General features: G+C 39.8%; 1 protein-coding gene across 1 annotated transcript in view; it reads right to left on the bottom strand.

Annotated features, from left to right (window-relative positions):
- ENPP3 (ectonucleotide pyrophosphatase/phosphodiesterase 3) overlaps positions 1–20,058 on the bottom strand; it is a 67,878-nt gene that overhangs the window by 46,388 nt on the left and 1,432 nt on the right. The window contains exons 2-6 of the mRNA XM_024551877.4: positions 18,361–18,436; positions 12,885–13,007; positions 10,958–11,083; positions 7,780–7,840; positions 3,712–3,809 (exon numbers count right to left, since the gene is read on the bottom strand). Coding sequence (XP_024407645.2) covers positions 3,712–3,809; positions 7,780–7,840; positions 10,958–11,083; positions 12,885–13,007; positions 18,361–18,436 — 484 coding nt within the window. The remainder of the gene's footprint in view (positions 1–3,711; positions 3,810–7,779; positions 7,841–10,957; positions 11,084–12,884; positions 13,008–18,360; positions 18,437–20,058) is intronic.

Raw genomic sequence — 20,058 nt, 5'->3', positions numbered from 1 at the left:
TACCATTGTTTCTTCCAGATGTTAGGGATCTAAATTACAAGTGAATAGAATAATTCTGGAAGGGCATAATACATGAATGAGAGTGGTTGTTTCTCCAGAGAAAAACTAGGAAGATCAAGAAAAAGGTTTTTTTTTTTTTGGTTGGTTGGTTGTTTTTTACTATACACCTTTTAATGCATTTTTAAAAGTTTATCAGCCCTGGCTAGTGTAGCTAAGTGGAGTGAGCACGGGCCTATGAACCAAAGGGTTACTGGTTCTATTCCCAGTCAGGGCACATGCCTGGGTTGTGGGCCAGGTCCCCAGTAGGGGGCACACAAGAGGCAACCACACATTGCTGTTTCTCTCCCTCTCTTTTTCCTTCCCTTCTCCTCTCTCTCGAAATAAATAAATAAAATCTTTTTTTAAAAATGGGCTAAGACTTGAATAGTTACTTTTCCGAAAGCATAAAAATGACCTACATATAAAAGAAAAGATGATCAATGAAGGAAGCATTTACCTTATTCATGGATAGGAAGAATTAACATCATTAAAGCATCCATTCTACCCAAAGCAATCTATATTTTCAGTGCAACTCCTATCAAGATTCCAATGTCGTATTTCACAGAACTAGAACAAATATTTCAAAAATTTTTATGGAACCACAAAAGGCCCTGCATAGCAACAGATCTGACTCACTGAGCTGTGCTATTACTTCATGCTCAGTTTCTACAACTGAAGCAGGGTGCAGCCAAGAGGAGGGCCCCAGGAAGGGATTTATAATGGGGTCCAGGACTCGGGGTGTCCAGGAAATATTAGAAAAATGTTTGTAGGATGTCTTCACCCCCACAGGCCTGAGCCAAGGGGGATGGGACACATGGAACAGGGCCATTCAGAGCTGTTTTGGGTAGCAAGAGCTTTGCAGCTAACCCCTGGCATGGTCATTTAACATATCTATAACCTTTAACTGGTTTCATGGATATGTTAAATAGCTGTGGCCCTGCTTTGAGCCAGGGAGATGGGAGTGACTTCCACCCAAGGTGGGACTGGGAAGCAACTCCCCCTGGTTACAGGGCCTTCGTGAGAGCTTGGAGATGATTGGCTCCATGCCATGGGGCCACACCTGCCCAGACTTACTATGGCAGCTCAGAAAAGCTGGAAGAATACGTGGATGCTGGCAGGTGTAACTGACTGTAGGAGGAGTCGGAAATGGGGCTGCAAAGGAAGATGGGCACTGGGATTTAAACCTAGGCCCGGCAGCCATAGAGAAAGAAGAGACCATGCGGCTCTGAAGTAAAGAAGAGACCACGCGGCTCCAAAGTAGTAGGGAGGACCACAAGGTTTTGGGGGAGAAGGAGGAGACCACGCGGCTCCAAAGTAGTAGGGAGGACCACAAGGTTTTGGGGGAGAAGGAGGAGACCACGCGGCTCCAAAGTAAATGGGGAGGAGACCATGCGGCTCTGAAGGAAAGAGTAGAACCACGAGGTTCTGAAGCAAGTAGATAGATAAAGGTCCATGTGGTTCTGAAGTAAAAGAGGAGAACCACGAGGTTCTGAAGTGGGGAAAAGGACCACGCGGTTCTGAGGGAAAGGAAGAGGACCATGAGGTTTTGGAGTGCTTCTTCTTGCCACGCAGCTTAGGCAGCAGGAGAGACTTTGCAGCCATAGAGAAAGGGGAGAGAGGACTCTTGCTGGTGGGCCATGAGAAGGTGCCGCATGGCTTTGGATTAACTGGAGATTGCAACAGCCACACAGCTGATGGTGCCGGGAGCCTGAATCACGGACTTCTACTTCTTTTCCTGAGACACGGTACCCCGGACTGGGCACAGGGAGAGGGAAGGACTGTGCATCTGTGGGTATTCTAAAGGACTTTAGTATCTTATTGAAGACATTAGGTCATTATTCTAAATTTGTGTAACTTTTAAATAAACAATTCCTTTCCTTTTCACCAGTCTCTGGCATTGAGAGACGTCTTTCCTCTGGCGGCGGGCATTGCGAACCTAGCAGGTGGGCGTGGGGGAAGGAACCTCCAGAGACAGAAAGGGGGAATCTTTTCTGTAATAATTTATCGTGAACCACCCCCCCCCCTCTGCTCTGTAACACAACCACTGTAGCCCAGCCTGATCCAGGCAGCTTAATGGGACACTAGAGAAGGGATTCTAAACTTCCTTAAAGGGATGCCTGCTGTCACATACCTCATCTCAAGCCTACCATTCTGGGGAGGTCCTAATCTACTCGTAATTGGGCCTCTAAGAAACTGACAGTACGTTTTGCCTTGGTATACCTAATGAGTGATGTATGCACACATGATGTTGTCTGGACGACTTAAAAAAATATTTTAGATCTTAGTGCAAAGCTCTGAATGACCCAGCATTTCATTGGCCTTATTTCTAATTGTCAGTGGCATGAGAAAATCAAATAATTCCACTTCAAAGGGGCTCAATTCAGCTTGGCTAGTTAAATTCCCTTTTGGACACAGAATTTGATATCTAGATCATTAAGGGAAATCCAGATAAGAAAATAGAAATTGAGAAGTATTAGTTAACTTTCCAGGCTAAAGTAACTCAGTAATATGTGACCAGTCTTGAATTTTGAGCCAGTTCTATCAGAGCCCCAAACCCTAAATCTTTTTGCTAAAGATCCGTCTCAGAGAGTGAGAAGCTAAAGAGACAAAACACCTTGTGTTATAGGGGTAGAAGTGTATGTGTCTACAATTATAAATTTTAGAGCTGGAATTAGCAACAGAAATCATTAGATCTAATTCCTCATTTTACAAATGAGGAAACTGAGGCCTAGAAAGAGTAACTCAGGGTCAGAGCTTTCTTATATCCAATTTCTTAATTTGAAGAAAAATAAAAACAGGAAACCAGTAAAACTGTCATAAAAACTTGAGGATTTTAAAAGTGAAAAAAAGAGGGGAAGGGAGGCTTATAGAAGGGAAAAGAAAGACAGGAATTGAAGAGCAGTGAAAAGTATGGCCTCTGGAGCCAACACTCTAAAACTTAGTTCCGTGTCCTTGGTACTCAATTGCTTTTTATTACTAACTTTATAAAATTGTATGCAGGCCAAGTGCCCTAACAAAGAAGTAAACTATCATAATAAAGATGATAATAAAATAATTATAAATCATCCAGTGTACACTATGTATATAGTCTCACAGTCTTTCTATCAGGTAGCAAGTGGCCGTTTTATAGATGAAGAGACAAGGGCACCAATAGGTGAGACAAACTTGCCCATGGTCTCACAGCTCGTAAATGGTGGAGCCAGGTTCCAGATACTTTGATTCCAGAATTGGACATAGATACTGGACTATCCACCTACTGGAGTACTGGTATGCACGGGCTCTGTCCAGTCTATGCAGGCTTCTTCAGGAGCCTGTCTTTGCTGGTCATATCCACCGTGCCAAGACCCAGAACCCAGGCCTGACAAATGCCACTGTTGAGACAATATACGTAAACAGAAGATAAGGAAACAGAAGAAGTTTCCTTAGAGCAGAAGATATATTCAAATACAAAACAAATCAAAATTAAAAAAAGAGATGAAAATGCTACAGATAAGAAAGGAGGAAACAACAAGTATGAAAATAGATATCATGTAGTAAAGTCATCAGCATCTTGAGAGGACAAGGCTAAGATGATACACCAACATTAGAGGCCAGAAAGACAAGTGCACCATCTAGAGATTGACTAACTAGGTGTCATCATCATTTGCATGCCTCCAGTTGTAGAAGACTTACTCATTTTATCAATGTTAGGCATCAGAGTACTCCATGTCTGTAAATACTCAGCTCTAAATCCATCCATGGAAAACAAAATAACTGGTGGCAGGTCAAATCTAAAAATGAAAACAAAAAGTTAGTTCATTATTTTGATCGTAAAAAATTATATATTGTGTATATATATATACACACACTTGTCTATACTACTCACAATTCTCTAAATTAAAAAAAAATTCTAAGAAAAATTAGTTTTAGGTCAAGTTTTCCTTTCTATTTTTTAAAATGGTTATTTCCCTTAACAATCAGTACTTCCAGTATTTTAGCAATCTAATAAAATGGACATTTTTTAAAAAACGTAAGTCTTATATAATTATCTGGGCCTTTCAACTATGACATCTACTACCCTTTGCCCTCTTGAGTTTAAATAAGTTTGGCTAACTTTCTTTATTTCTACTTAGTCCTTGGCATCGTCTGTCTATGACACCCAGGTACACCATGTCTGAAATTTCTCTGGCCTGGAAAGTTTACGACAAGGAAGTGTGCTATAAAGAAAAGGGAAGGCTGTTGGCCTCAGAAAAACTTAAGTTCAATTCTCAGCTTCATTCTTTACTATTATTTAACCTTAAGTAGTTACCTAACCTCTCAAAACTTGATCCCAACCCACTCATCCAATACTTTGACATCATTACAACATAGCTCATTGGCATGGATACATTGCATTACCTCAAATATATTTGGTATTTTACAATGGTAGATTACATGGAGCTAAGAAAATGTAGTTTTGTAAGAGAGGTTGCCAACACGCAAGCAAACCCTGTCAGCATTAACAAACCCTGACCAGAAACGAGGTCTACATTGTAGACCTCTCATGGTCCTGGCTTTGGCTGGGAGACAAAAGTAATGATTACTGAATGCAATGCTCAAACTCAAAAATTATAAAAATTATAAAAGTTGCAAGTAGTCTACTGTCTTTTGTATATAATTATGATATGAAATTTTAAAATGGTAGTTTATGAAGTGTTTTTATTATTCTAAAGTTCTACATTTTGATTATTCTAATATCTCAAGATATTAATGTTAACCTCAAGAGCATTGCAATCTTTTCTTAGGCCAGTATTTAAGTTAAAATGATAGAAGATAACTTTTGCATTAGATCCAGACAGTCTTTTCTTTAATTCAATATTTTTTACTTTAAAATTTTCTTGTATTTCATACACAAACACACTTTTAAAATTATGTTGTATTGATTATGCTATTACAGTTGTCCTGATTTTTCCCCCTTTGTTCCCCTCCACTCAGCACCCCCCCCATGGCTTTCTATAACTACTTATTTGTACTTCTTAATCCCCTCACCTCTCACCCTTTCTCCTACACCCCCCTCTCTTTATCTTTAACCTTTGGCACTTTAATTATGATGTGTCTTGGGTGAGCCTCTTTGCATCCACCTAGTTTTGGACTCTCTGTGCTTCCTGGACTTGCATGTCTATTTCCTTCACCAAATTAGGGAAATTTTCTTTCATTATTTCTTCAAATAGACTTGCAATTTCTTGCTCTTTCTCTTCTCCTTCTGGCACCCCTTTGAAGCAAATATTGGATTGCGTAAAGTCGTCCCACAGGCTGCTTATACTATCCTTGTTTTTTTCTTGCATTCTCTTTTCTTCTTGTTCTGATTGGCTATTTTTTGTTTCCTTGTGTTCCATAACATTGATTTGAATCTCAGCTTCATCCAGTCTGCTTTTTTTTCCCCTCTAAATTGTTCTTGACTTCAATTAGTGTATCCTTCATTTATGACTGGGTCATTTTTATGCTGTTAATATCCTCACTAAGTTCCTTGAGCATCTTTATGCCTAGTGTTTTGAACTCTGCATCTGATGGATTGCTTATCTCCATTTCATTTAGCTCTTTCTGGAGTTTTGATCTGTCCTTTCATCTGGGCCATGTTTCTTTGTCTCCTCATTTTGGCAGCCTCCCTGTGTTTGTTTCTATGTATTAAGTAGAGCTGCTTTGACTCCGTGTCTTGGCAGTGTGGCCCAAGATAGTAGGTGTCCTGTAGGGTCCAATGGCACAGCCTCCCCTATCACCCAAGCACGGTACTCAAGGTGCGCCCTTCATGTAGACTGAGTACACCTTCCTCTTGTAGGGGAGGCTTGATTGTTGTTGGCAGATCAATGGGAGGGGTTTATCCAAGCCAGTCAGCTACAGGGATTGGCTGTGACCACTTGCCACCAACTTCCACCCTCTGTGGAGGATCAGCTGTGCAGGGGAAGGGTGTTGGTACTCCAACATGGTCTGTAGCCATCCACTGAGTGCATTGGCACTGGAGTTTCCTGGGTGCAGGCCAAGGTCAGCCTCCACCTGTGTTTTGCCTAGGGCCACCCTGCCTGAGTTATAAAGCCATCTGAGATGGCTACTACTTGTGCTGGGCTTGGAGACATCCAGGTGAAGCCAGGCTGTAAATCTAGACTACTATTTCTGGGCCTGGGGCTCACTGAGGTCAGCTGGTACTTGTTTGTTCACATGGAAAAGCAGCTTGGGTGGGCTGGTAATCTGGGTGGGGCAGAGTCTCTGGGGATCTCCAGGGCAAGTCAAAGAGTGTTAGCCGAGCTGATGGAATCTTAGACGTGGCATCAGTCTGTGAGCTCTGTGAGGGGAGGGCCCAGAAAAGAGACAATGGCCTCTGCTTGCCTTGATGCCAAACACCTCAGCCATCTCCTGCAAGCCACTGGTGCCCCTGAAGCTGCTTCCCCTGAGCTGCAGCCCAGAGGGAATGAGTCTGAGTCGGTGAGTCTGTGTGTGGGTTCTTTAAGAGGAACTGTTTGGGGCTCCAGAAGTTTCTTCTACCAACTCAATCTTCACTGGTTTTTGCAGCCAGAAGTTGTGGGGAGTAATCTTCCTGGCACTGGAACCCTGGGCTGGGGGGCCCAGTGTGGGGCTGGGAGTTCTTGCTCTGGAGATATCCCTCCTGAATCTTTATCTACCACAGGTGGGTGTGGGACCAGCCTGTTCCGCATCTGTGCCCCTCCATTGAGATTTTGCTTCCTGGCATACGCTCAAACGTTTGGCTCAAGAAAACCTATAAAACTTTTCTATAGGCTGGACATTATTTTGTTGACAATTCTCCCATGAAATTACCTGAACTTTATTATATGATTATTATTCCAATTTTATAGATGAAGCTCAGAAAAATGACTAGTGCAAAGTCCCACAGACAAAACCAGGACTCAGACTCAAGTCTCTTTTTTTTCCTAAATGTGTTGCTCTTCCACCCAGAAGCTGCTGAAGAGGGCAGCTAGATCTGAGGGTTGGGTTAGACAGAAGTAGCATGGTACAAAAATGCAGTATCCACCCCCATTTAAAAAAAATTGAAATAAAGCTATCTAAAATGCCTCCGCCAAGTCTTCCTATTTCCTAATTCCTTTCTCCCTCTTCTACCCCACTGACATCCTTCCACTGCTTGGGCCAGAAGAGTGAAGTAGATCAAGGGCAGAAGGGGCAACCAGAGGACAGGAAATCCGTTCTGCCTGGGAGATGATGGGGGGGCGGGTTGCCAGGCCTGGGCAGTTGGAGAAGCGGCCATCATAACCATGTGGAGGAGATGCATGGGAGGAGTGGGAGTGAGGGGTGTTACCTCACAGGTTCATCGCCCATGCCCACCTGACAAAGTCCCCCTCAGCTCTTCTCAATGTCCACCTTTCACTGTGGGGCCTTCCATGGACAATCTCTTTCCCTTCCCTTGGTAAGAATAAGTTTGGCATGTCAGGAGGTTAACAGAAAAGAATTCTGGGTGGGGTAATGTAGATCTGAATTCCAGTGTTGACCAAAGGACCTTGGAAATGTTAATATAAATACTTCAATCAATTTTGAAGGCATTTTTTAAAGACACAAACATAATAAATTAATATAAAAGTGCTTTGTAAACAGTAAAGCAAACAGAAATCATTTAACAACTTGAGTCATACGGAATCTGATCTTTTTTTGTTTTGGAATATAAACAGTGAAGGAAATTCCACCCTGCCTCTCAGCTCCTTCTCTCGTTCCCACGTGCCATCTGTTCACAAGAAATAAAATTTCCCGTATCGTACTCACCCTTCTGGACACTGAGGCGGCAGGTGTGTGCTGCAGTTTTCCTTGACCCAGGGGGTTTCTCCTGGAAAGCACAAGATCAGCATCTTTAGACCCCTGCACCACAGACAAGAAAGAGAAACACACATTCTCTTTCTCTATAGTCTGGGAAGATGCACAAGATCTTCCCAGACTATAATTCGTGTTACTGCAATGAGAAAATTCTTCCAGAACGTGCTACATGTTATTTTATATATTGGCAAGCTCAGTGCCTCGAGCGATTTGCACAGATCAATAATCTATACTGACCGAATGCCAGGAAACTGATCTTTACCAAGATAAACAAATGGGATTCCTTTAGCTCTAGGCAAGGGACAATTCCTTTGTTTTTTTATTAATAATTTTTTTTACCCTCAAGGACAATATTTTTCTGTTAGAAGAAAACAAGTTTAACAAATACAGCTATACAATCTAAAAAAGAGGAAAGATGGCATTTAAAAAAAAAGAAACAGCTAATGATAATAATTGATAGAAATTGGGGGAAATTGAACATATTTTTAAGATCTTAACTAAAACATTCTTATTCCATAAATGTTTGTTTATAGAACATTCCAGTTAATTAATAAAGTATAAATGATAGAATATGAACATCATCATTTGCAAACCCTCATGGATCTAGGCAATGATCATCAGTAGCTAACATCTCTCCCCAAACAGACAAGTAGACAAGCTGTGACTCCTGCTGGAAGTAACGCCCCCATCTACTTGCAAAATAAACAAATTGTACCTGAATCTGAACAGTCCTCAGGTTCTAACTACCAGTTTGCAGGGGAAGTAGGTGATGACAAACTACCTATCAGAGAGGATGCAATCTGCACACCCAGACTGGAAACCTCTGCAAGACCACTGACCCCATTTCTCTAAAATGTACATTGCTAGCGGAAAAAAGAGGAAGGGCAAACCTGCTTTTAAAGGACTTGAAATATATCAGCCAGTTGCCATGTGTGGAGTCTATTTGGATCATACTTCAAAAAAGCTTTTAAATAAATATTATGAAACAGATAATATTGAACACAATGAATATTTGATGACAAATGATTTTTAACTATATTTCAGATATGTTGATGGTATTGTAATTTTGTCAAGTCCTCATGTTTTTTAGATGCATACTGAAAATATTTATGGATAAATTATATTAACTCTAGAATTTACTTCAGAATAATCTAAAATTTGGGGAGAGGTTGGGGGAAATAAAAGTATACTTTGTTAAGAAAAGATCCAAAACTTGAAAATAAGCAAAAAGAGAACTGATCACTAAATTTCACTTCAATGTCACACTGGAAATTATCTTTAAAAGCCCATATATGGATTATCCAGTTACCTAGGAGTATGTACCATTATCTTGCTTATTCTTTACTATTCATTTTATAATACAATAAGGGTAGCAGTTCACTGGTAGAAAACTAATAGCAGTATAACTGATTCTTGTTTGATAACAACTAAATTGTCCTAGAGAAATGCAGATCAATTCTGTACCATCAGAAGTTAGCTTTAGTCATTTTGTTCCAACGTTCTTTCAGTCTCATATATACTTCGTCTCTTTGACTCCCCTGAGCAGCTGAACACCCCAGTTGGTTATCTTATTAACACGTTCATAAATCTTTGACATGTTTACTTTACATTCCCATCAGATTCATGTTTTTATCTTTATGAAAATTGTACTGTGTCAATGAGACAAGACTGGCCAGGAATTAATCACTGCTGAAGCGAGGTGATGAATGTATGGGAAAGCATCAGACCATTCTCTCCTGTGTTTGTTAGAAATTTATCACAAAGTTTTTTAAAATTCTAAACTTAAAATTGAGCATTTGGTTTCATGCACAAAAATTATTAAAATCCCATCAGGTCATTGTCTGAAGATCTAATTTTGGCAAAAAATCATTTAAAATCTTTAAATATAATGTGTTAATCCTTAGAGTGAAAAACACTTTTGTTTAAAAAAGAAACTAAAATTAGTAAGTAGCAAAGCACCCAATTAGTGGTAATAGTAAATTTCAATCCTGCTGATAACAATTACTTTTGTTTCTGTGAAATTATGTGATATTATGCAATGAACCCAGTGGAAAAATTTGCCACGTGACCTGAGGACTAGTCTTGAGATAAAAATTAAGATTTTCAAAACTGGAGTTGGAGGCAGGAAGGAGAACACAGAGCACAGAGGCAATGTGGTCACTGAACTTGGCAGAGAAATAAGCAAACTAGAAACTATATTTGTGTTTAGAAATTTAGAGGAACTTTTAATGGTACAATATTCATTCTATCAAATACTATATCAAAATATCAAACAATTATATTTTTCTTTCTGATTGCCCTTTTTAACTAATTTTCAATTACATTTTATGTAAAAACAGATTCATCTATTAGTGCAAAACCTATTTTCTTTAAAGAGATTATATAGTTAATGTTTCTACTTCAACATTTTCCTCCTATTTAAAAAAATCAGAATTCAACCTAAACTCTTTTTATGCCTAAAAATATTGAAAGTGTACATTAGTTGGCTGAGTTGGGTTTGGTGTTATGAAAAAGGGGGTTTGTAGCTTGAAGCAATTCTTTGTTATGTGTATATGTGCATTTTGGTAAATCCCACCAGATGTTCAAAAGGATTGGTGATGTTTTTAGAAATTGACATCACTTATAATGTGGCAAGTGAGTGGAATCAGAAGTTGAATAATCTGGAGTCTAATCTTGACTTTGCATTGACTCCTGAGGCTCCTCAATAAGTAATTTAACCACTCAGGACCCAGTTGTTTCAACAATGAAATTGGTTTAACAAACTGATATTTGGGCCAAATAACTTTTCATGATGTTTTATCCATTGGATCTTCCATCTGGTGTCTCAAACCACAAGTATGTCATTGGTCATTGGACTGAAAAAGTCCTTGCCACATGGTCATTGGACTGAAAAAGACCTTGCCTTACAGACAAACAGGAAATTCTAATCTTTCTCTTCTCTCTTATAATATCTATGTTATGAGCTTGCTTCCTCTGTAGTGCACAAACCACATTTCTTCCCACAGTAAGCACATTTTGTTTTTTGTCCTCTATGGAGTCCTTCTCTGTCTGGTTTTAATTTTTGCAGCCTAGACCAGCTCTGGGGGCACCGAGCTCACAGAGGTGAAATGGATCGGCATCCTCGGCTTACCTTGGCAAACACTCTTGTAGTCTGCACAGCAGTCCTTCCTCTGCAAACAGTCATCTGAGCAAGAGCAAAGGCTGGATTCTAGTCTCTTCTCCCCACAACGAAACTTATTGCATGTCCATATTCGAGCTGTGAAATTACATGATTTGGTTTTGACCATTTAACTTATTTTAAGTATCCAATACCAAAATGTATAAATTCCCTGAATTTCTCCTTGTACTATTACATAATCAAATTCTTGGTTTACCTGCATTAATAAATGAAAATACATAATACAAATGAGAGGCACTCTACCACTTTTCTTCATTCGGCATGGGTGGTGGAGAGAACTGCAGCTTTAAAAGCTGTAGCTCTGGTCTACATAGCATGTACACCTGAGTTGGGAGAAAATCTGAACACTGGCTCTACCCGCACCCAAAGATAAGATGACAAACTAGTAACACATGAGTGATGTTGTCACCCAAGAGCAACTTTGCCCAGCCTTGTCTAAGGACAGGCAGCAAGGAAGGGCCAGTGACAACAGAAGTAACAGGAACACAGTCAGGTATGTGAGGACGTGACAGGTCAGGGGACCTCCTAAGCTGAGAGTGACAGAAGTGGTAGATCAGCACCTCATCATGTCACCAGTGTTCTCCCAGGCTAAGCACTAACATATGAGATAGTCTGAACAAATCTCAATGCTAAAAACAACACGAAGCTAGACTGAGGCTGCTTCCTGGTGATACCTGGTAGGAAACAATAACTAAAATCAACATCAGCCCTGGGCTTAGACAAATATGTTGAATAGGTGACTGCTGTGTGCTTCCTTAAGCACTGAGTTCTCTACTCCCTATTGCGTAGAAAGATCTTTGGAAATTAAGTGAAAGGAATACAAATCTTATCTATACTAGGTTACTCCTCACTCTCTTGCCTTTTTCAGAGAGGATAACCTAAAGAGGTCCATCATTTTTGTTTTCTTTTAAGATTTGATTTATTTACTTTCAAAGAGGGAGAAGGGAAGGAGAAAGAGGAGGAAACATCAGTATGTGAGAGATACATTGATCAGTTGCCTCGCACACACCCCCAGCCAGGGACCTGGCCCACAACCCAGGCATGTGTCCTGACTGGGAATGGAACAGGCCACCTTTCAGTTCACAGGCCAGTGCTCAATCCACTGAGCCACACCAGCCAGGGTAGGCGCTCCATGATTCTAATCTTCCCTCTCCTGGAAGCACTAGACGCCCCCTCCACCTTCCCTGATTTCTTAGGAAATTAAATGTTGCAATTGCTTCTTCTACCTAGAGAACAGTGTTTTTCTCAAGTTCTGTTCTGTGGAGCACTGGCAATAGAATCACCAAGAATCATCAGCTTTCCATGTTAGCCTTATGCACAATAAAATCTGAAAATGACTGCAAATGAAACTAAATATGATGATTAACTTAAGTCACAGCAAAACTCCATGGGAACTTACATAACGATACAGCATTTCATCTGCTGAAAACTTATTCCTCAACCTCTGTTAACTAAAGTGTGGACTCTGTGTCCATCACTGTAAATGGGGAAAGGATAATAATAGACCCTCTATACAAGGTGTTATGGGTTGAATTGTGACAATCACCCTCAAAAAGTTCAAGTTCTAACCCCCGTGACTATGAATGAGATCTTACTTAAAAAGGATCTTTGCAGATAATCCAGTTAAAATGAAATCATTAGGGTGGGCCCTAATCCAGTACGACTAATAAGAAGGAACCAACCATATCAACAACTAGATCTTGGACTTTCAGTCTCCAGAACGGTGTGAAATGAATTTCTATTGTTTAAGCCACCTGGTTTGTGGTACTTCATTATGTGGCCCTAGCAAACTAGTGTACAAGGTGTACGGTGAGCATTTGGACATGCATTAAGGATAGCACAACCAACGTGATAATAAAGCTATTCTCGGAATTCGTACTTGATTCCACACAGGTGTCTTCAAAATCCCAGCAGCAGTCACCTCGGTCTTTACATCCCACATCACACCTGCAGCCATCCAGTGCTCTATATGAGGAATCAAAGCATTTTTTCCTGCAGCTGCCTGTAATGAAAATAAGGAAACCAGTTCTTGGAATCTCGTGGCTAAATGGCAGAAGCACATTAGTACTTAGCACAGACTAGGAAAGACAGACACATAGAGAATTTTTATTATATGATCTCTCGGTGCAGCGATAAATAATGAGTGATACATAACGAGTGATTTTTCCCAAGACCCCAGAGAGGTTCTAAACTTGGAGACAGCAGGTACTATTAGGCAGGGGTAGGAGAGACACTCAAAGGCTAAATATAGTGGAATGGATTGAAAGTCTGGATATGGAGCAGTGACTACATCCACCCCACCTGCCCCTGTAGAATAGAAGGATCATTATCTGGAGCAATTTAGGAAGAGGAGGTTTTGTCACAGAGACAGTAGACATAGAGGATGGCTAATGATGAGAGAAGATGAACAGACCTTACTCTTCAATGTGAACAGATAGTTACCAGATATTTGAGCATAAAAAGACAAAGACCAAAAAAAGCCCAAAAGACCATAAAAGACAAAGACCAAACCAAACAAGAAAAAGAAAAATCTTGGTTGAAAGAAAACAATGCAGGGAGCATAGGAGTTAAACACACTCACATACACACACAGGCACAGCTAATATTGAGATCCTCAGAAAAGAGAAGATATTGCATCCAGGGAATAAGAAAGAGAGATACAGTTTTTTTAAAAAAGGAATAACATTCAGGGTGGTCTTGGAAATAAAAACATGGGGACAGTCACAGAAAAACTTCAATAGAAATGTGTGGCAGATAGAATTATAGTCCCCAAAAAGATTCCATGTCCCAATTCCTGAGACCATGAGTATGTTGCCTTAGATGGCAAAGTGACTTTGCAGATGTAATTAAGGCTACTACTTAGTTGACCATAAAATGAGGTGGTGCCAAAAAGTGAAAACAAAGAATATGGAGATGATATTATTTTAAAAAATCATATTATAAAATTTCCCTGAATGGAAAAATATAAACTACTACTTCAAAATTGCCCACCAAATTTCCCAGGGCAAAACTCACACCAAGGGATCAACGGGAATAAAGAGATCTTGAAATTTCCTAAGAAAGTTCGTGAACAATTGATAAAAGATCACACATCAGAATAGTATCAAATTTCTTATAAGCAACACTGAAAGCTAGAAGACAGGAAATTAATGTCTTCAAATTTCTGGAGGGGAGTTATTTTCATCTCAGAGTTCAATTATCTAACCAAATAGTCAAGTATTAGGTTAGGATGATGAAGATGTCTTGAGATAGGCAAGAACTCAAGTTAAAGGTTGTATGCATTCTATTTAGGAAGCTACAGATGGATGTTTTTCAGCAAAATGAGGAAGTTAAAAGGGAGAGAGATCGAAAAGTTATAAGATCCAGGGTTGGTTGGGATGCACGCTGAAGGTAAGGTAGGCTGGAAAGCAATCATCTGGGACTATTTACCCAAGTTAAAATATAAACCTTAAGGCCCTAGAATTCCATTCTTGAGTACATGATAAAGCAAACCTCACATAGGTCCAATAGAGAACCTGCAGAATTTATGTACATTAAGAAATTAAAGCCAACCTCTTCCAGCACTGGGAGAGGGCATAGGTCAAATGGCATGCTGGATCTAAGTCAAAGAATACTAAGTAGTAAGCAGGTAGATACATATGAATAGATGCATGCATAGCAATTAAGATGAGTCTTTAAAAATGTTCAGTGAAAAGGTAAGAAAAAAAAGTTTATATACCATTTACACAAAAGGCCTTCAGTGTCTGTCCATCCAGGACTTCCCCCCTAAAGCCAGCCCCATATATCCAACTATCTTCTTGACTTCTTGACCTGGACATCTAGTATATATTTCAAATTTAACATATCCAATTCTGAGCTCCTAATTATTCTCCCCAAACCAGCTTCTTCTACAATCTTCCCCAACCTAATTATGAAAGTGCCATTATTTTCAGACGTTCATGACAAAAGTCTCAAGGCCATTCTTTAAAAAAATTTTTTTTTAAATATGTTCATTGATTTAGAGAGACAGGAAGGGGGAGAGAGAGAAAGAGAGAAAGAGAGAGAGAAACATCAATCAGTTGCCTTCCGTAAATGCCCTGATGGGAGACTGAACCTACAGTCTAGGTACAAAGGCCGACCCCCCAAAATGGAGTTATCCTCTGGAGGGCAGACCCCTGGTAGTACTGGCTTCTCCCACTAGGCGAGTGTTCTAGGAACCCGTCTGTATCAGTGTACCAGCTGGTGTTGTGAGAGGCCACAATAGGCTTCAGTGATTTTTTTCTGAAGACTCTTTCAACATGTTTGCCCATTTCCTGATGGGTGGTTTACGAGCGCACTTGCCCACACTTTACTGAGTGTTCAGTAGTTTTTGACCCCTGAGCCCCACCCTCCCTATTCACTGGATCTCACCCTGAGCAACATTTTTGGGTTTTTTTGTTTCCCTGGATTAAAAAAGGGCCTCAAAGGGAAATGTTTTGTTGATGTGGAAGAAGTGAAACAAAAAACTTAAGAAATACTAAAAGGCATCAAAATTGACGAGTTCAAAAATTGTTTTGAGCTGCTATGAACATTGGGGTGCATAGATTCTTTTGGATTGGTGTTTCAGGGTTCTTAGGGTATAATCCCAGCAGCGGAATTGCTGGGTGGACATTGAAATTAAGAACATTGTAACAATAGCCAGAGGGGAGTGGGGAGAGGGGTCTATAGGAGCTACTATAAAGGACACAAGGACAAAATCAAGGGGGAGGGTAGAGGTGGGGGAAGGAGGTGGGACTGGCTGGGGTGGGGTGGAGGGATGGGGAGAAAATGCAGACAATTGTAACTGAATAAAAGTAAATAAATTAATTTAAAAAATTTGAGCAGTGGAAAAAACATCTAGATGGGTATATTGCATCAAATGGAGACTACTTGGAAGGTGACTTAAGTTTAAACATGTAAGAATAAGTACACAATTTTTTATAAATAAATTCTGGGGGGTTTTGGGTTCCCCCCTCATATGTGTCCTGACCAGGAATTGAACCCACAATTTTTTGGTGTATGGGACAACACTCCAACCAACTGAGCCATGCCAGCCAGGGCTTAAAGTCATTTTTGAGTCCTCCCTTTCTCACCCTATATCCAGGTCAATAAAATCTCTCTCCCACATCAAAAGATACTCAGAATCTAACTATATCTCACCAGCTACACACTATCACCCTAGTCCAAGACATAAAACGTATCTGTTATTACAATTACTTCCTCATTGGTCTCTCTTCTTCTCATTGTTTCACTCTGCCATTTGTTAATAATATAGCAACCTAAGTAGTAATATTGAAAAGCAAACACAGCATGTCATTCCTCTGCCTAAAACCTCCAATCACTTCCCATCACACCCAGAATGAAAACCAAAGACCACACTTTGACCAACCGATCTTTCTTTGACCTGACTGCTCTTTGTTTCTCATTTTGACTACCCTTCTTCTAGTCCTCCCAAGTTCTAGCTCAATGTTCTCCTTTCTATTCTTGAAGTTAAACTTGCCAGGCAAGCTCCAGCTTCAGGCCATTGCCCTTGTTATTTTCTCTTGCCTGAAATGTTCTTATATAAAATATCCTGGTTCTCGTTCATTTCCTTCAGCTGTTTACTCAAAAGTTATTTCACACATACACCCCATCTCACCCTGACTCAATAATCCATATTCCTTTTTAGAGTTTTACTTATTCCTTAGCACTTTCCCTAGAGTATTATATGTATTTTGCCTATTTATACTTTTATTGTCTGTCTTCCCTGCTAGAATGTAAACTCTCTGAAGGATTTTTGTTTCTTTACCACTGTATTAGAATTATATTAATTAGAATAGTATCTAGTTATATTAATTAGAATAATATCTAGCCCATAGTCAGTGCTCACTTGTTAAAGAATAAGTAAAAAAAAATACATGCACATAAAACAATAAATTTGTAAGAACATATACAAATGCGAAATAGAAAAACTACTTTAAAAATTCACACTAGAAAAAACATATTGTCCATAAAAAGTGGGTTAATTGGAGCAAAGAATGGCGAGAATGGTCCAGGGTTGAGGGTAGGAGACAGTTGTGGTGGGTGAATGAGGGGATCAGTATGGTCAGCACACTGGTGAAGAGGGGCTGGAGTTCAATCCCCATGCGTTGGGGCGATGGGGGTGTGGGGGGGCGGGGCAGCGGAAGGGAATGATGCCTCATAAGGGCTGACAGACCAAGAGAGGAGGAAAAGAACACAGAACAATTACTTTGGGAAGCCAGCCAGTAGGTGTAGCACTATCGGAAGGAAGTCAAAGAACTGGAGACTTTCTTCAGAGACTAGTATGTGCCTCTTGCCATTAAAGATAATTTGTGGGATAAAATAACCCGGAAATGATGCCCACCTGGTACACTAACATCAGAAAACCACTGCCAAAATGGCAAGCCAACATTCGCTAGATCTAACACGGGCACTGTAGTTCAGAAACACAACAGGCAAGTGACCAAGCAAAAACAGTAATTTTGCAGGTAATGTCCACCTTTTCAGTTGTACTGTGTTTTCATGTTACCCTAGGGGTACTGAGTGTGTGTGAATTGTCAAGTGGAAGCAACTGGAAAATTGTCAGCCAACCTCACCAAGAATCTCCCTCATAAAGAAGTGATAAGACTTGCCCCACAGGAGTCATGGTAGAAGTTAATCAACCAAATTAAAATTAAAAGGGGAATAAATTATCTAACATTTGACTTTATACTTCCCATTAGTAAAAGTACCAAAACAGTGCATAGTCAATTGTAAATGGATTATTTACTGTTCTTACTAATGAGGTGTTTTGGGAAATGTATCTCCTTTTTTTTTTCCCCTTGCTTCTTATGGGAAAAAGAAAAAAATGTGACGCTTTTATTCTGCACTATATTTCAGGAATGCGGCTCTGCCTAACCAAAAAATCTCGAGATTTCAGGGAAAGCACAATACTCAGGTGACATCAAGATGCAGGAGAGGTAGCAGGAGGTCCTGGGAAGGGAGCAACAAAGAACTTTGGCCAAGTTTACTATCAGATATTCAGGATTAGAGTAGGAGTTGGGTCAGGAGTCTTTAATCCAGCTATCAAAGTCCTCTAGGAAGGTAAGGAAAAGTGAGGATAAAATACTAGATGATGTGTATGACTCTCAAAGGAGCAGAGGGGCGAGGGTGAAGAATAAAGTCCAGCAATGACCTAAACAATGCGAATCACAGGTTGGGCTCCTGATAAGAGGAGTTAGGAGACGGAGAACCCAGAAGGAAGGTGCTACCTGTAAGAAAGAGGAGACTCAGGTGAGAAGCGGTACATGTTTTAACCGGTGAAGGTAAGGAGAAAGAAGAAATAAAGAAATGCTTTGAGAAAATGCTGAGTGGTGTACCTTGCTCATCTCGTTGCCCAAGTCCAAGTTTCAGGCCTAATCCAAGTGTCACAATCACCAACAAAACGAGAAGAACCTACCACAAAAAATGAAAAGTAACCTTCATATATATACAAAGATCCAGATAACTGTTTCCCTCAGTGAATTCTAAGGGCACACAGTGCTCTGGTTATGCATAATACACGACCCAACAATGACAGAGGTACATAGTTTTATTTAATGCCAGACAATAAGCGAGGTTTGGGAAGAAATACCATTTAGTACAGATCTTCAAATCTAAATACATTAGTCCCAGTTAGCTTAATCCTAAAGTGAGTTAAACACATGAAGCCATGGGAGCCATTTACCTTTGCCCATTTTTCTTTCTTAACTAGACAACTGTTTGAAGGTCATTTATCTAAAACAAACAAACAAACAAAAAACCTCTTCTAAAACCGTGAAGTCGCTAACAACCTCATTCTTATGGGTAGGTTCTCCCCCTACCCCACTCTGCCCATCAGAGGACAATGAGAATATTTAACATAAGTAAAAATGTAGTGTCCAAATAGTAAGCTGGTATATAATCTGCTTTAATATACAGCTCAAACAAAAATGATGTAGCACAATTTGGAAGCTACGTGACCGAAGATTGTGTGTGCCATTTATTATCACCACTGCTGACAAAGCTCTTCAAAGTAGTGGACTTTACATTATGACTAGTGTTAGGCTGTGGTATAATTAAAGAGAATTCTTCCCTCTCGCCTCTTTCCCCATCCATTAAGTCTAATGATAAGCAAAGTGGATGATAGAGTCTGAATACTGTATATTGCCATAAAGCATATTAATGCAACAGATGCACAGATCCCGTAGGAAGTAACTTACAATCCCAGTAACCTTTGCTGTAGTTTTTTCTTTTACAAATCACTTTCATGAAAAAAAAAAAAACCCCACAACATCAAAATCAACCAACAAATTAATATATCTAACAAACACAACTCTCCTATGAAGTCTTCAAGTTCACCCAAGGTTCAGTAACCTTCCGGCAGGCATTCATTTGATGGAGAAGAAAAGGTCAACAGAAACATTTAATAAATAACATCATTATCACGTAGTCCATTGTTATGATGCTCAAAAGCCTCTGGTGACAGGACTAGGAGTACTACAAGGAAATAGAACGCTGGGAAACTTTCCTGTGGTAAACCTCATGCATCATAGATTTACGAGTTGACATATTTCCGTGAACATCTTTAGTCCTTGGCAGGTCAAACTTGCTGGAGAAATAAGCAACGGCTAGCTGACTTTGTACTTTTTGTATACATTTATGGCTTGCCCTCTGCATTATTCTGTAAGCCCCTTGAGAGTAAGGCGTGTTTTTAATCTCATATAATTATTTACTCTAAAAATGTAATTCTGAATAAGCACCTTGATACTGAGATGCCTAGATATATCAGACTATCTCATGCTATCTACAAAGTGGAGAGGGGCCTCCAAAATTCACTGAGAATCCAACACTGGGCTATAGCTTGGCTGAATAAAGAGTGCTGGAAACACAGTAGATACCTTAAAATTTTTTAAATGAAATATTAAAATCTGGAAACATTAGGGTACCTTTGAACTATGATTATAAAGTATTGAGCATCTATTATATGTCCTAATAAACCACTAGAAGGATACAATGGTGTATAAACAATGCATACATTTTGCTCCCAAGGAGTTTAT

The sequence above is a fragment of the Desmodus rotundus genome, chromosome 11, assembly GCF_022682495.2.
Source record: "Desmodus rotundus isolate HL8 chromosome 11, HLdesRot8A.1, whole genome shotgun sequence".
NCBI lineage: Eukaryota > Metazoa > Chordata > Mammalia > Chiroptera > Phyllostomidae > Desmodus > Desmodus rotundus.
Note: the sequence above shows the minus strand (reverse complement) of the source record. Positions and strands in the feature narration are given on the sequence as shown.